Here is a 16206-nt window from a genome sequence, read left to right on the forward strand (position 1 = left end):
CCCCCCCCTCACAGGAAGCATAAATTTCTTTATTTATCTCACCAACCTCCATTTTTCCTGATAAGGAAGCCCACACTATCCTGCCCTTTTAAGAACAAGGGAGGAGAGGAGCAGCCCTGTTTCTGCCTATGGAATTCTCTCACCCACATGCGAATCCATGAACAGTGATGGATTCTAATAGTTTCCTACAATTCTCACCAGAAGAGATGCTCCCACTGTAGGAGCATTTCACATAAAGGAAATCCACTCGGGGTATGATGGATTACCTTGATAGCCGCCTCACTTCAGCTTTGTGGAATTGCTCTTCACTGCCTTCCTACAGTATATTGGATAGATGAAGTATGGTAAATTACACAACAAGTGTAAAGCAGACGTAGGTTGATCTCCAACCAACATCAGTCTTCCACATTACCTACCGATATCCTGGCACTCCCACTATCCGGTAGTCAATTTTGTAATCACTAACTAATATTGTAGATAACGGGAGACGAGCTACCAGAAAAACAGAGTTCCACTTCAACTCCTTTCTTAAAGAATGAGAACCATAATGCAAATGAAAGGTGCTGACAGGACTGTTTCAAAGCTCAAGAAAGGATTTCACTTTCCTCAACACACAGGAACATAGTGAATGACCATACCAGAACCAGCCCTTACAATGGCCATGATCCCTACTAAGTGTCTTCACTCTTGAGACAACTAGAGCCTCCTTCGCATGCGCCTGTTGTCAGGATCAATTACTGCAACAGTTGCTTCTGCTGCCAAGCTGGTCCCAGTGTTGTTGGTGCCACCACCCCTCTTCCTGCTCAACAGCAAGCTCGAGTCTTTATCCCCTACCGCAATCGTTGCCAACAGCTCAGAAAGCAGTGAAGGACAGGTCTCTTCCAAGTGTCCATACCCTTCTGATTGCATGACCGCTGCCATTAGAAAATATATGGTCTCAGATGAAGAGTTAAATAAATAAAAGAGTAAGAAACCGATGTGTTGTGTCTGTATAATGTTAAAGATCATACTGCTTTCAGCTAGTAAGTCCATGAGCATTGCTTAGATTCACAAATACAACTACAAACACTTTTAAAATTTCAAGGTATGTAGTGAAAACCTAGAACCTGTCTACAGAATCACTGACAACTGTGATGTTCCTCCACCAATAGCTAATCAGTCTTCTTCCCTGAATGATGAGACACGAGAACATGTTGCATGTTCATGCAAGTAACACTATACATATCGATCCACTAAATGCATCATGTCCGTCATCCAGTATTACACCAAACAAGATAACAACATTGACATTAACCTTACTCATAACAGATCATGATATCCAACAATCTTTCCATGGGGGTACTGATTCAGAATCAACAGACGTAACAACATGTGCCATCAAATACTTCCACAGTTGGGGATGAGGATCCTCGAACTCCCATCATCCTCACAAAGGCAAGGGTGAAGTTACTGCCCAACCCCTGCCTGAAAGACTGAATGGTGTCGGGACCACCCTCGCCTGTATGAGGTTGGAAGGAGTTGGAGATCTGGATCCTACGGTAGGATTCATCAGTTGGACAGAAGCAAAATACCTAATCAGTAAGCTACATGCATTTTCAGGTCTTCTGAAACATAGGCACAGCAATAAATTCAGCTAATATCAACAAATACTGCCCACCTGTCAAACACGCTCGCACACAAAAAAAAGGAAGAAGAAGAAGACAAAAAACTGGCCACATGCACCGGGTGTAGGGAGGAAGGGATAATAGAAGAGGCCAGACACAAATATTGTGATATCCAATAAAACAGGCAATGTGTCTACATTATGAATGGGCAATGTTAGATACAGATTTTTTTTTCTTCCTTTTTTTGATTACAGCATGACCTTTTAATCTTCGGGTCTTTTTGAAGTGTCCAATTAAAACTAGCAGCTGATAAGTAAGCACACCACATATAACAGTATTTTGAGAAACCCAGAAATTCCCTATTTTTCCAATTAATAATTTATCGTGTTCCACGTATTGTCAATTACAACGTTAGATGTTAAAGTAAGAATTGATGTATGCCAATATGCCTTAATAGACCTTGCTCAAAGTAAACCTAATATCTTTTGAACTTCCTAAACTGTATGGTATGGTTAGACTCTTTCTCCCCAACCAACTCTTACTTGAGCCAATGGACGCCTAGATCCTTAAGCTTCAAATATCATTAAAATCACCACACATGCCATGAGTTTAATGATGCTGAGGGAGAAAGCTGAACAAGGTCAACCAGTGCAAGAGTGCAAGCAGTGAGATTGAATAATTCAGCTATTATATTCAAATGTGAGACACACCAATCTTTTCTTGGTCTCAATGACAAAATGCAGAACGTCAAACTCTGTTAAACCCTGACCTCTAAGCCCTAAGTGAACCCTATTGGTCCGATTCCCAAGCCCTAACAACATTAAATCAACCCTACACCATAACCGCAGGGTGTTTTAGCCCTGAAACAGCTGCTGTCCAACCTTAAATTGCCCCAGAAGACCCAACTGCAGGGTATTACAACCCTAAGTTTACTGCTGGTCCACTTCAATTGATCCTAAAGTCTAGCCCTCAAGTTGGAGGTTACATAAATTACAGTTTCAGAAGACTTCAGCTTTAGGGTTTGGGACATTAGGGTAGCAGGGATTTAGGGTTTAAAGGAACGAACAGGAGCTGAGACTGGGATCAAGTCTTAGTGGCTGTAGAGGGATTATGGACCTGCAAGGGGGAAGGATTCTTATGGAGGGTTCAAGAATTATGAAGTCTAGGGTTTATGGGGGAAAAGAGGAGCCGAATGGGTAGGGTTTGCAAAGCAGCTATTTAAAATAGAGGAAAGGTGAATGGAATAAGGCTGACTCATTACTACCTGTAACTAAGTCCAGTAAGGGGCTGAGATGAAGATGGAATACTGGAGGCAGGTTGCAAGCACTGGGTGAAGGAGAGAACCTTCCGTTTGAAACCCTAGACTGCTTACTCAATCACCTGGAGATACCTTACCACTAATGAAAAGCTCTACTAACACCTTGATCATAGGCTGCAACACACTCTTTATTAATTGTATTCGGAAATCGGAGTTTTGTTACAAGCCAGGCGTTGTATTTATAGCATCCCGACTTTCCTAGTTGTACTCACCATAAACTCTAGCTTGAATTCAAATAGGACTCTTACGACCAACCTAAAATGGATGCCCTGTCAGATCTATTTCAATACTAATAGACCTGACATAAGGATGCAGAAGAAGCAGCCATGAAGAATAAGAAAACTAGATTTAAACATAGCAAAGGACTAAGGATGTAGAAGATCAACAAAGGTATAAGTTATATAGAAGCTGGGAAAATTGTGGGAAAAGCAAGGGAGAAGTATGAAAATTTATATAATAAGCTAGGCACAAAGAAAGAGGAAAAAGATTATAGATAGCTGAAATAAGTGACAAGAAGAGTGGAGATCTAGAACATGTCAGATGTATTAAAAGTGAACATGGTAAAATACTACATGATGAGGACATCAAGAAGAGATGGGAAGTCTATTTCTAGCCTACTAAACAAACATAATTCAAGTATTTGTGATTTGGTTGATTACACTATTCGCAATGGCACCAATTTTCAAACATATTCACAAAAAATTTCGATGTCTAAAGTAAAATAAGCTTTAAGGAGGATGACAGTAGGCAAGGCACAAGTTCTTGGTGAAATCCCAATAAAAGTATGGAAGAGCTTAAGAACTTATGGGCTAACTTGGTTGACCAAGTTGTTTAATAAGATTATGAGCATAAGGAAAATGTCAAATGAATGGCGGAGAAGCATTGTGGTCCCAATTTACAAAAATATAGGAGATAGTTAAAGCCACAATAACTATAAAGGCATAAAACATATGAGTCAAACTATGAAATTATGTGAGAGGGTAATTGAAACCCATTTGAGACAATAAACCACTATTACAAAAAATAAATTCAGTGCCATGCCAGGCAGATCTATAAAGGAAGCTATTTGCCTTATTAGAAAACTAATGGAAAGGTATAGAGCATGTAGGAAAGATCTTCAGATGGTCTTTATTGAATTAGAAGAAACTGATGACTGAGTCTTTAGAGTGTTAATTTGGCAAGTACTAGAGATAAGAAACGTCGCAAATAAATATATGAACATAGTTAAAGATATGTAGTGACAAGTGTAAGAACAAGGAGGGCAAGGTGGTGGATTCCCGATTACAGTTGGGCTACATCAAAGATCAACTTTAGTGTATACTTGTTCTACATCAAAGCCCATATTTATTGGCACTTATAATGGATGATTTAACCAACGAAATTCAAGATGAAGTTCATTAGTGTATACTTTTTGTTGATGATATTGTTTTAATAGATAAGACACAAGCAGGGATTAATATCAAGTTAGAATCACGGAGAGCAACTTTAGAAACAAAAGGCTTTAAAGTAGAACGAAGATGGAATATCTAGTGCGTAACTTTGGTCATCATCAAATAGATAATGAAGTGGTGAAACTTGATGAGTAGGTACATTGGCTCAATTATAAATAAAAATGGAGATATAGAGGACATTGTTTTACAAAGAATTAAAATAGGGAGGATGAAGTGGAGAGTTGTGTCCAAGGTCTTGTGTGATCGTTGTATTCCCTAAAAGCTCAAAGGAAAATTCTATAACCAACTACGGTGCAAAGTGTTGCAATGTTAAGAAGCATCATATAGATAAATTCAGTGTAGCAAAAATGAAGATCCTGAGATAGATGAGTGGCAAAACTAGGAAGGATAAGATAAAGAATGATTATACTAGAGCTAGTCTGGGAGTAGCTCTGATACATGATTAGATTCAAGAAAGTAAAATGAGGTGGCATAGCCATGTTCACCGGAGACCTTCGAATGCCCCTATACAGAGAAGCAATTTAACCAAGATTGAAGGAAGTAGAAGAACTAGGCAAGATCTAAGATAACCTTAAGAGAAGTGGTGAGAAAGGATATACACAGCTTAAGCTTTGTATCTAGTATAGCCTCAAACAGAGCTGATTAGAAGGCAAGAATCCATGTAGCCGTTGTTCTTGTAGACCTAAAGTAACTAGGAGTGATTTAACAATATATAAAAGACAGAATAAAACCTAGTGAAGTCCAAATTACAAGTATGCCTTTATTAATCTCAACTAGGTCTTCTGTATTTACCAAACTGCCACTGATGTATAAAGTGAAGGTCCAACGCTACTGGGTATAAAGTGAAGGTCCAACGCGGCAGCAATCCTAGGGCTTCCTTCAGGCCTTTGGGCTCCTTTCAGGGTAGGTCTTGGGACCTACATCAAACCTCCTTTTCTTTTCCTTTACTCAATTTCCCCAGGGACTAACGCCAAGGGAAAAGCAAAAGAGAATCTAATCCTAGGTCCAATCCCAAAGACACAAAAAATGAAGAACATAAGTACACAACCAATAGGCATAGATGATTAATCTTTCCAAAGACCAAGAGATAAGAATAGTCTAGGTAAATATCCTAAAAACCTGTAGAGCAGGAGAGTATAAAAGTGACAGCCTTGTTAAAATCCAATGAAACTTTAGCAAGAAATTAAGAAAAATCCTAGGTCTTGCACCATAGCTCAATCAGTTCATATACAGAAACATCAAAATAAATATCAAAGGTATTCTTACTGTGGCGAATAGACAAGGGGGATTATTTGATAAGCATCACTCAGCATTCCCCCCCCCCTTTCTGGATGAATAATAAGCAACATTCAGTTACTTCAGTTACTTATAGAGATCAGAAAGATATCTGAAAACGTCATATAAAAAGTAACCTACAGGCAACACCCACCTCCCAAATTTCCTGCAGCAAATATCAGGCAAATGTTCTTCAGCTGTGAGCATTGATGTTGCTCTGCCAGTGCCAGTGTTGTTGCCACTGTCTCCACAGTAATTTCTTCACATAACTTGGCTTCACATAATAGTTTAAGTCGTTCCAAACCAAATCTATCTGCTGCAGCTAACAGATGCTGCACCATTATTGTTGATGTGCACATAGAAATTGAACCCGTGAGTTCATGTACATCAGGGAGTTCATCAGCATACATAAATTGAAGCATGGCCTGCAACACAAGAACGATGATACACTATTTAGACATAAAAGATAAACTAAACAGGAAATAATAAAAATCCACTGCAGAATCAGAACATCTGTTATGCACAACCACGTGACTAGGCACAGAAAGAAGTACTGTCAAAAGGAAGTACTGTCAAAAGCTCTTGCATGGACCTAAACAGCACAAAGAAATCCAAGCTCACACATTTATATTGAATAAACACTGAAACTTCTGAAAAATCATCACTGGAGCACAGAGAGAGGATAGATGACATATACCAGGGGCTCCAGTGCCTCCTGAAGAAACCTCAGGATCTGCATAAATTGCTCATGAAGTATCTTCTTCAGTTAAACAAGGATAAAATCCAGGTGACATGACAATGATAAAAAGTAATGTATCATCAACAAGTACCCTTAACAATGACCAGGTGTTTTCCTTTGGCCGTTTCCTTCTTCTTCTTCTTCTTTTTTTTTTTTTTTTTTTTTTTTTTTGGGGGGGGGGGGGGGGAATGAACAGGACTTGTCAACCCTAGATTATAAAAAGTAATATCCATACCAGCATAAAGATATCCATAATTTAATTTAGGGATAATAACCCCAGCACACCCCCAACTGCCCACAAACAAAAAAGGTCAATGCTCTTATAACATTAAAATGAAGGATCCAACTGACCTTAAAAAGAAATCCCATAAACACAAATATACAAGAACTCAAATCACCCAGCTAAAGAACAGAAGAAAAAGAGAAGGGTGCGGGGGAGTTGGATGGAGGTTGGTGGAGTAGATCAGATGTTTCAGTACGAAGGAGTTCTGGTAAATACAGTAAACTATGTTAACAGGACAACTGCAGCTGTTGAAGAGTAAATGACATTACAGGTGGGTAGCAATTAGCATAGTTCAAATCTCAGTTTTCAAGGGTGGTCTCAACCAGCCAGAAACTGAGATCTGGCCGAGATCTCGAAACTTGGTCAAAACCAGGGAATTTTCCAATCCATCAACATACGGTTTCAACACCTAATTCATGGTTTTCCCCATCTGATTTTTGGTATGCATGCCATTTGAAGGCTTCTACACACAATGGATGAGCTATTTTCTTAGAAAATAACTGAGAATGATTAATATGATTCTTGACCCAAGTCTAAAAATACAATGAGTTTTGAAGTACCTTAATACAAAAATATCAAGAGATGAACATAAGTCACCTTTCATATTTGATGGCTAAATCTTCCTCCAAACTAGCTTCTTTCAGTTAAAGATCCACTTAAAGTAGAAGAAATCCTTGGTTTTTGGCAAAAATCCAACAAAATCATCAAAATGGGCAAGTGAATGTTGAAACCAGAGTCGAAACTCTCAAAAACACTGAGATATCTTGATTTCTGGTCAAGACAAATGACTTTTAAGTCCCTTAAGAACCAGGTCTCAACTACCCCTATGTTCATCTTAGTTTCTCAGGAAATCGAGATCTTGGTCAATTTCAACTGAAACTTGAACCATGGCAACTTAGTAAGTTTAGGAAATTCCAGTATGGATTTTATCAGGGGAATTAAACAGTTAAAATGTTGAATGATATTGGTTAAAATTTGTTCAAGAGGGGGGGGGGAGAAACTAGTGGTATTTAGGTGATCATGTATCATAAATTTCTGTGATAAAAAAAAAACACAGTACTAAATATTGTTATTATATAAGTATGATACGATTTATCATATCTTTTCCAAGTTAGGTCAGGAACTTCAAATACTTCACTCCACATTCCCTGAAGTTGCCTTCCTCCTTCATAACACAATAAATCATGCAAAGGCATGGTATTTAAAGGCATAGCTCTCGGATCCCTGAGATAAAGCATCATCTGAAATGGCCAACCCAAAATAGACAATGTTTTGACTGAAATTTTAGTCATATCGTTTTGGAATCTCACTGGTTCAATCTAGAATACGCATCTTTACAACCTAAAGTAAAAAAAACATACCAAGTCAGGGATACCCCTGTGGTTGCGGTCAGCTATTCATTCAACCACAAATACAGAGCTATACCCCTACAGTACATAAATAATTGTAGCCTCACAGCACCTCCATTCTTCCCCTAAAAGTTTACAAGATCATCACTCACTCTAGAGCAACACAGTTTACAACTTCTATGCTGAAAGGTTTTTCTTGAAGACTACAAATTGAACTCAAAACCAGTTCTGGATCCTTCCACCAGTACTAGTTTCAGCAGTGTTATGTTATTCATCTGTGGTTTGTTTGGTGCGATTATTGTGTCCGATCAAGAGATCCATGTGTTAACCATCATCAGCCCAAGATTTCATATTGATTGGATTAGCATGAGATGAAATGAAAGATTTTTTTTCCCAACAGCACCTAGGTAATCTAAACTGTTGGCGAGGGTCCAAAAAAAACAAACTGTCAATAAGGCAACCAAGGTATCCATCTACGCAACCAAGGCACCTGAACAACAAGGCAGGACCTTGACAAGTCATTGAATTTACATCTATGTTTGTCTCGAACAATACTAATCCCTGTTACTTACTATTTTCTTGGTATCCATCTACGCAACCAAGGCACCTGAACAACTAGGCAGGACCTTGACAAGTCATTGAATTTACATCTATGTTGGTCTCGAACAATACTAATCCCTGTACTTACTATTTTCTTTCTTGTCCAGTGAACTCTTGAAAACTCTGGTTTATTACAAATTACCACTGGTTCCTAAAAAAAGATAGCTGTAAATTGCATGGGCAGTAGGGGTTGGTGAGCCAGGGTTTGCATTGTATGGTTAACACCTACTATGGTGTTCCAATATTGATTGGACATCTTGCATTCGAATATTAAAAGGCACACTAAAGATCACTAGGAAGATTCTAATTGAAAAAAGAGAATAGAATCAATACCTTGAAAATTGAGGGTTCAACATCCTCTACCACTACTTTATCCATGTTTGGGTTCCCAATCAGTCCAAAGAACTGAGCTCGAAAAACCGGAGAACGAGCTGCTAGTATTAATTTATGTGCTTTAAATGTCTCTTCGCCAACTTCAAATGTTATATCAGAACCAACGCCAGATGCTAGGAGCTCTTTGAGGTTTTGACCCATATCTGATGGTGGCATTGAAATATTCAAATGCTCAGGTCCCTCAATACGATTTCTGACAACTCCCACTGTGCAATTCATGGCAAGGCAATCATCTTTCAGATAATCCGAGGTTTCTAGAGTTGTTCTTCTAAAGAAACGCTTGTAACCCCTGGAAATCCAAAATAAACAAATTATAACTGAAATACCACATAAAATGCAATGCACACTGTAATAGCACACAAAGTTGTCGCAGTCAATAAAGTTTGGATAATAACTGAACAAATACAACTAAATTGTAACAATCAGCTTTGAATAAAAAACCAGTAAAATCAGTACAATTTTTGCACCATGTTTTCTTACTGTCCTTGACCAGTTTTGACTGTCATACAAACTGACTTTGAAACTATGGGTCAACAAACCCAATTTTGGTATCTAAAATTGAACTTAGAACTTAGAGATGACCAAATTGGCATCAAATTGAGCCAGACAATTGAAAAAGAAGAAAGAGACATTTATGTGAATATATGGGTATTATATACAACAAGCTTTAGATTAGTAATACAGCCAACCCAATCAGACCGGAGACAGCTATGCACTTCTCAGTGAGAAAAGTGGGCTTCAAATTCCATACAATTCAACCACAAGAGAATCTTCAAATTATAGAATTTAATATCAGCAGCAATCACCACAATTTCAGATCAATCAGAGACCTGTAGCTATAACTTATCACCCCAAGACATGCCAGAATTTCAGGAACCTGTAATGTCTATTCTGTGTAACTCCAACGAACTTGAATGGAACCTGGAGATTTTGTATACGATCACCTAAGGATGATCACATCTCCATTTCAATCTCAGAAACAAAAAAATGTAAGCAAGAATTTACTGGCTAACCTGCCACAAATTGAGAAGAAGCCCAACCAGTGAACAAACTACCTACGCAGCAGCAGAAGCATAGACAGTAGAGAAAAAGGCAAATGAACAGTAACAACATTAATAATTGTCAAAGCGTCTAGGCAGCCCTGGGCCTTAGAGAAGGGGGAAAATCAGGGCAAAATCACCAATCAAGATTCCTCTGATGCAATTAACATTGTCCAACTGGGTCAATTGGACCTCCAAAGACTATTTTGGCCCATGGCTGAGTTTTCTATGGCATTAGGTTTCTAATTTTTAGGTTTATCTATGTAATTGGCCTAATTTAAAAGCCCATAAAGTGAGGGAATGTTAGTGCAAAGAATCACACAGGAGGAATATTTGAGTTTTACTTGGTCTTAATTAAATCTTATTCTAGAGTTGCATCTTAATTAGGATCTGAAAGTGAATCCTGAATGGGGATCCTATAGCTTTAGTTTAAGTCCTAGTTCCATTTTGAGCCTTTTACAGTATTTAAGAGTCCTTATGAGTCAGATTAGAAATTTACAAGGTCTAAGCATACGAACCACATCCCCTATCAATTAGCGATTTATTTGAATAAATGGTTATCTTTTCTCTAAGAGCTTTGGTGCTGTTGAGCATTGCATATGGGATTGACATCCCAAATCTTATATTTTCCTCCTATTCTATTATTTTGTTGTCTTCTCTTCCTTCGAGAAGATCTTCAACCATTCATGCAGCTGTCCAAGACGATCATCAATGGAAATAAGTTTTTTTTTTTTATGAATAAATAATATATTAAAAGCAGCAAGTAACACTACAAGAGAAGAAAACATAAAAACAAAAAGGAGCCGAATGCAGGGGGCAGCACAAGCTCAAGGGGGTGAAAGTGCAGCTGAGACCCTAGAAACTAACAATTAACCTATTTTTGGGGTTGTCAGCAATTGGGGGGGTGGGGAAGGGATAGCAATCTAGAAGATACAACAAAGTAGATGGTTTTCCAAATCAAGTCTAAGTATCGAGACTTGGAAGACCATCTTCTAAAGTTGCGATCCCACCAAATGTGATGGATGGAGGCACCAAACACAAGTTTTCCTAGGCAATCGCAAATGGAGTGACCGGCAAAATTCCTCAAGATCTAAGTCCAATCAAGAACAAACCCATGTGAGCGTCTCGAGCAGGGCCAAATGGATGCAAGGGCTCTGTCTCAAAGGGAACGAGAAAAAGGGCAGGTGAAAAAAGATGGTCAATGTCCTCTAAACCACTCCAACACAGGGTGCAGGTAGGGTTGGCGGAGATATGACAGCTAATGACGAATGATTGGGAAGGAGAGCATGGTTGGGGGCTCTCCATAGGGTGAGGGTATGATGGGGGATGTGACCTTTGAACCAAACCAAATGGGACCAGGGAATTGAGGCATTTGGTCCCCATCGCCCTCCAAATCCATTATCACATCCTCCGCCTGGAACCTTCTCCGCTTCCCTTTGATTCATCCCCCAGCCCCAATTGTTTCCTCTAATCCTCTAACCTTGGAAAAACCCCAACAAATGCTAAAGTATCAACCAGCCAAACCAGCCATCAAACATCTTTGCCATATAAAAACTCAATCCAACCCCAGAATCCCCAAAGATTATGCTTTCAAAGCCCGGAATCCAACCTAATCTTACTGATATTCCAATTTCAACAATAATCCACCATTGAAGAAATATTATTCATCCACTGATTCACTCCCCTACTTCAGCATAACCTAACCCTAACATCAAATCATAGCTTATGTGAACACAAAGACTCCCTATCCGAAACCCTAAGTTAGGCCCACAAGATGGATCCAAGAAGACCCCATGAGCTGACCGACCGCTTTGGAGGGGTATTTAGGGCATTTTGGCTTTTATTTTATACTATTTTATTTTTGAATTTATTATTAAAATACTCCAAATTTTTAATTGAGTCCAGTTTGGTAGTTTGAGTTGGGTTTGGTTTGGAGTAGAGTATTTTATTTTGAGTTGAAGTTGCATCTGAAAGAGTCTAGTCTGAGGTAAAGTTGGTTACTTAAATCTTAAGTTATCTAATTAGCATGTGCTTCTAAATATAACTAAAAGTGTGAGATTAGATCCAAGGGCTGAGATCCCGTAGTAATTTGATTCCATTAGATAAGTGCTTAAAGAGTCCTATTGGAGTTACAAAGGAATCCTCATCTGATAAGGATCTCCCAAGTTGAGTCAAAGTCTATTCTTTTGAGCTATAAATAGCCTTTTATTGTAAGTTATTTTTCAAATTTAATGAATTAAAACTTTGAGTGTCTAATTGCTTGAGTGTAGTAGGGTTCCTTTGAGGGGGGACTCTGCGGTTGTCTTTGTGAGCATCCTTCCATCGATTTCCAGCATTCAAGCAAGTTTTCAATCAAGTTTGCAGCATCAATCAGCAACTACAGTAGCCTTCTTCAAGTTCCAGCCACCTCCAAGTCTGTTCCAGACCATTCTCCACCTTCCCCACACCCACTCAAGTATCCCCTTCCCCTTCCCCTCCCCTGCCTCACGAACCATCACATCCCCTCCCCTCCCTCATTAGACCAAACCTCCCAACCCCATCACAAATCATCCCAGCCACCTTCCCTGCACTTTCCCCTTCACCCTAGCCCTTCCCCTTGTGTCTGCAAGCTTCCCTTTCTCTCCTTCTTCTCAAGGCTTTCAAAACCTAACCTAAATAGGAGTCCTCATTCCCAGCCCTAAACCCCACTCTTCCACCTACACTAGAATCGCAAAGCCCCCTATACTTCATCGCTAACCTCAGTTTCCCCAGGTCTGACCAATTTTCTTAGTTTGAAAAATTCCTGCACTTCATCTTCTTCGATAAGAAGTTGCACGATTTTGAAAATTTTCAGAAAATTCTAGAACACCTTGAAACCCATCCCTACCTTTCTAAAACTGCTCTGGATTACAAAATACCAACAACAGCACCTCTAACCTGCAGAACCAGCAACCCTAGACCTTTCCCCAAACCCTGACCTAATCCCAGTGGCACTAGCACTTGGAATTCAAATCTGAATTTAAACTTCTGATCAGTTCAAATCTGAATTTTACATTTGGCAGGCCTAGACTATGATATAAACCTAAAATCTACTCTATTACTTTGCTGGAAACTCCTGGGCAGCCACATTCTAGGAAAATTACACTTTTACCCTTAACCCTAGATCTATGGCTTCATCAATAGTTTTTACAAACTTAACCCTACTTTTAACATAAAACTTTGCTTAAATTACCCAAGCTGATGAGTTCATCTGAGATCCTAGATATGGGCTCCCAGCAGCTCTCCTACCAATCTAAAGCTACACCATCCTCTTTAATCCCTTTCATTATTTATATATTTATTCATTATTCTTCTTAGGGGTAAATTTCAATGCCTCACTAAATTTGAAGAACAACATTACGACACTAAAACAAGCCTTCCTAAGGGAACATAAAAGAATATAAAATCCCATGGAACATGGAACATTCTTAAGAATAGAACAACACCCCAAAACAAGAAGTATAATATGAGATATCCTTTAGTAGTGTAGGCACCTTGTTGCAAACCCACAGCATGAAGACGGAGTCCTAGATTTCCCCTTCTGTTCTCAGGTCCCTTCTCATTATACTTTATTCTATTTTTTTCTGTAATCATCCATAAAACTAAGAACAAAGTATCCAATTAATTGAGAACAATGTGTCACCCGAGAAATGATATAATGTATAATCCATGAATTCAGAACAATGTCCACCACAATGAGCGCATAAACCTTGCAAAGTATCAACCTTTGCATCCAATCTTAACCCACACCATTCCTTAACCATCCAATCCAGTTTAATGAAAACCCCATACCCAACTGATTGCAAGGAAACAACAGAAACCCATAACAGACGAAAAAATGAATGCCCATCTAAACTAAAACCATTCAACAAAATACAGAAACCACTCCCATCCTGACCAGTCAACAGACTCACCGCATATTGGACACCCAATAAGTACTTTTTACTTTCTTCAAAATTCTATACTGTTAGGTCAGTCATGCTGGAACTCTACTAGAAACATTAAAAACTCTGGCTAATCTCCAAAGAAGCATTGTAAAGGCAGCCCTAGAAACTCCACTAAAGATACTGATAGAGCGATGCATGAGGGAAGATTGTACAAGAGAAGACATATGAGAGAGAGTCCAACTACAACATGCACACACCAGTGTTGAGCAAATAAAGAGAAAAAGATTGAAGAAACAATATGCATACCACATACTCCCTCTGTACTTTAGAGTATAAGGACCGCTTTCGAGTGCGCGATCAAAGTGACTATGCACTTTGTGCTTCCCTTTCCCGCTCTGGTCCAACAAAGTCAACTCAAACAACGCTCTAACATCTGTAGCTTCACTTGCCAATGCAATAAACACAGAGACGTACATAGAACTATCCTCCGGATTTTTGCCGTCGGGATAGAAGTAGATGGCCCATTGATGCCCTCCGACGGTGAACATATCGCTTGAGATGTATTTCCCTGCACCCATTCCCTTCGCAAGAGAGTATCCCTTGATTGTGAAGTGATGCGAACCATTCACAGTCTCGTTGATGGACTTGGAGCAAGAATCCTGCGATGGAACGTATATGGAAGACAATGGCCGTTTGGTCGGAACGAGATTGGAATCACATTTAGCCATTACCTCATCAAATTAAGCCAATTACTGGTCAAAAATTTTCTTCCTTTTTTCTCCTGGACCTTTTTACGAAACGATCAAACCCTAGCATGTAAATTGCAACACTAAACCCCCAAACCTCGGCAGATATCCACAAGTTGGCATCGAAATTCGATCTTTCTTCCACCTAACCCTCCGTCGTCGAAACCCAAAAAGAAAAGTTTAAATGCAGTAAAGATCGTTGAATCTTGCTGAAGAGGAAAGTGAATTTCTCGCGATAGAAACGACACCCAAATGCCCAAAACCGAATCTCGGGGAGAAGATAGCCAGCGGCGAACCCTATTTCCAGAGAATTGTCTGGCGCAAATGAGAATTCGAGATTCGATAAACGACGTCGAAACCTGATAAAGATAGAGCAAACGGAGACGACAGAAGACGGAGAGAAAAACGACCGATTGATTTATAACCTTCTATTAGAAAATCAGGTTTTTACTTTCTACCCAAAAAAATTTAGACAATCAGGTGGATCGAAAATGTCGAGATATCCCTAAAGGCTAAAACTAATTCAAATGGGCCCCACGGCGGCTGGTCGACATTTCTGTGAGGCCTTGCTTTCTGCCTTTGCTGGTTCACTTTTTTTTTTTTTTTTTTTTTTCAGTAAAGTTGGTTCATCTGGCGTGTGATGGAAATGTATTTGGACGAAAAAACCCTTACCTAAGATAAGGGTTTCATGTGGAAAGAAGCCTCAAAGCCCTTATGCAAATAAAAGTTCCTATTGGTCGGTCATGCCAAAGATGCAATGAACAAATCAAATACGTAGATTATAGGGATATTTACTATTGCTCCTGTACTTTGATTTTATTACTACTGTATCTTCTGTATGTTTCAAATTTATTAATCCAACCTTCAACTTTGTCTATTATTACTATTGTCCCTCTACCGTTAAGTTTCGTTAGTTAACTGATGATGTGGCATCTTTATATTTTATCAAAACCCCCAAAATACTTTTATACTTATCTCTTTTTTTATTTACCTTTTTGTCAAGTTACAGTAGTACCCTTAATTAAATGTGGAACACAAAAAAACACCAAATAAATAAATAATGATTGAATAAAACTCAAATAAAAACCGAATAAGAAGGAAAATTGAATTCAACTCAAATTGGAAACTGAATATCACCTAAAAAGTTTTCAAACTAAATGAAGTTTAGTGAGGGTGGGAAACCAAATTAGATTTGAATTTTGTTCATTTATTTAATTCAAAATAAATGAAGTTTAGTGAAGGTGGGAAATCAAATCGGATTTGGATTTTTTTCATTTATTTAATTAAAAATAAATGAAGTTTTGTGAAGGTGGGAAACTAAATCGGATTTAGATTTTGCCCATTTTATTAATTCAAAATAAATGAAGTTTAGAGTAAAATTGAAATTTAAACTAGTTTTATAAATGGGTAGCATCATCTTTTGATTTCTTAATTTTAATGAAGGGCAAATTAGACATTACATATTCAAATTTAACGGCAACACCATTATAAGGAATGGGAGCA

The 16206-nt window shown here is 38.6% G+C and overlaps 1 protein-coding gene across 1 annotated transcript; it reads right to left on the reverse strand.

Annotated features, from left to right (window-relative positions):
* Positions 1–493: 493 nt before the first annotated feature.
* On the reverse strand, positions 494–15148 carry BPM3 (BTB/POZ/MATH-domains containing protein). Its single transcript, XM_089160938.1, has 4 exons — positions 14264–15148; positions 8953–9301; positions 5803–6073; positions 494–914 (listed from the first exon to the last, which is right to left on the reverse strand). Exons 1-4 carry the CDS (start codon positions 14683–14685, stop codon positions 697–699), a joined length of 1260 nt encoding a protein of 419 aa, XP_089017064.1. The 5' UTR covers positions 14686–15148; the 3' UTR covers positions 494–696.
* Positions 15149–16206: the final 1058 nt, after the last annotated feature.

This window comes from Hakea prostrata, chromosome 1 (genome assembly GCF_041222555.1).
Source record: "Hakea prostrata isolate BN-2017 chromosome 1, UWA_Hpros_2, whole genome shotgun sequence".
Lineage (NCBI taxonomy): Eukaryota > Viridiplantae > Streptophyta > Magnoliopsida > Proteales > Proteaceae > Hakea > Hakea prostrata.

Coding starts and splice junctions, on each gene's coding strand:
- BPM3 (XM_089160938.1), bottom strand. CDS start 14,685: ATGGCTAAATGTGATTCCAATCTCGTTCCGACCAAACGGCCATTGTCT. Junction 9,302..14,263: donor AAGTACAGAGGGAGTATGTG/GTATGCATATTG, acceptor TTGGATTTCCAG/GGGTTACAAGCGTTTCTTTA. Junction 6,074..8,952: donor TTGAACCCTCAATTTTCAAG/GTATTGATTCTA, acceptor CTTGTGTTGCAG/GCCATGCTTCAATTTATGTA.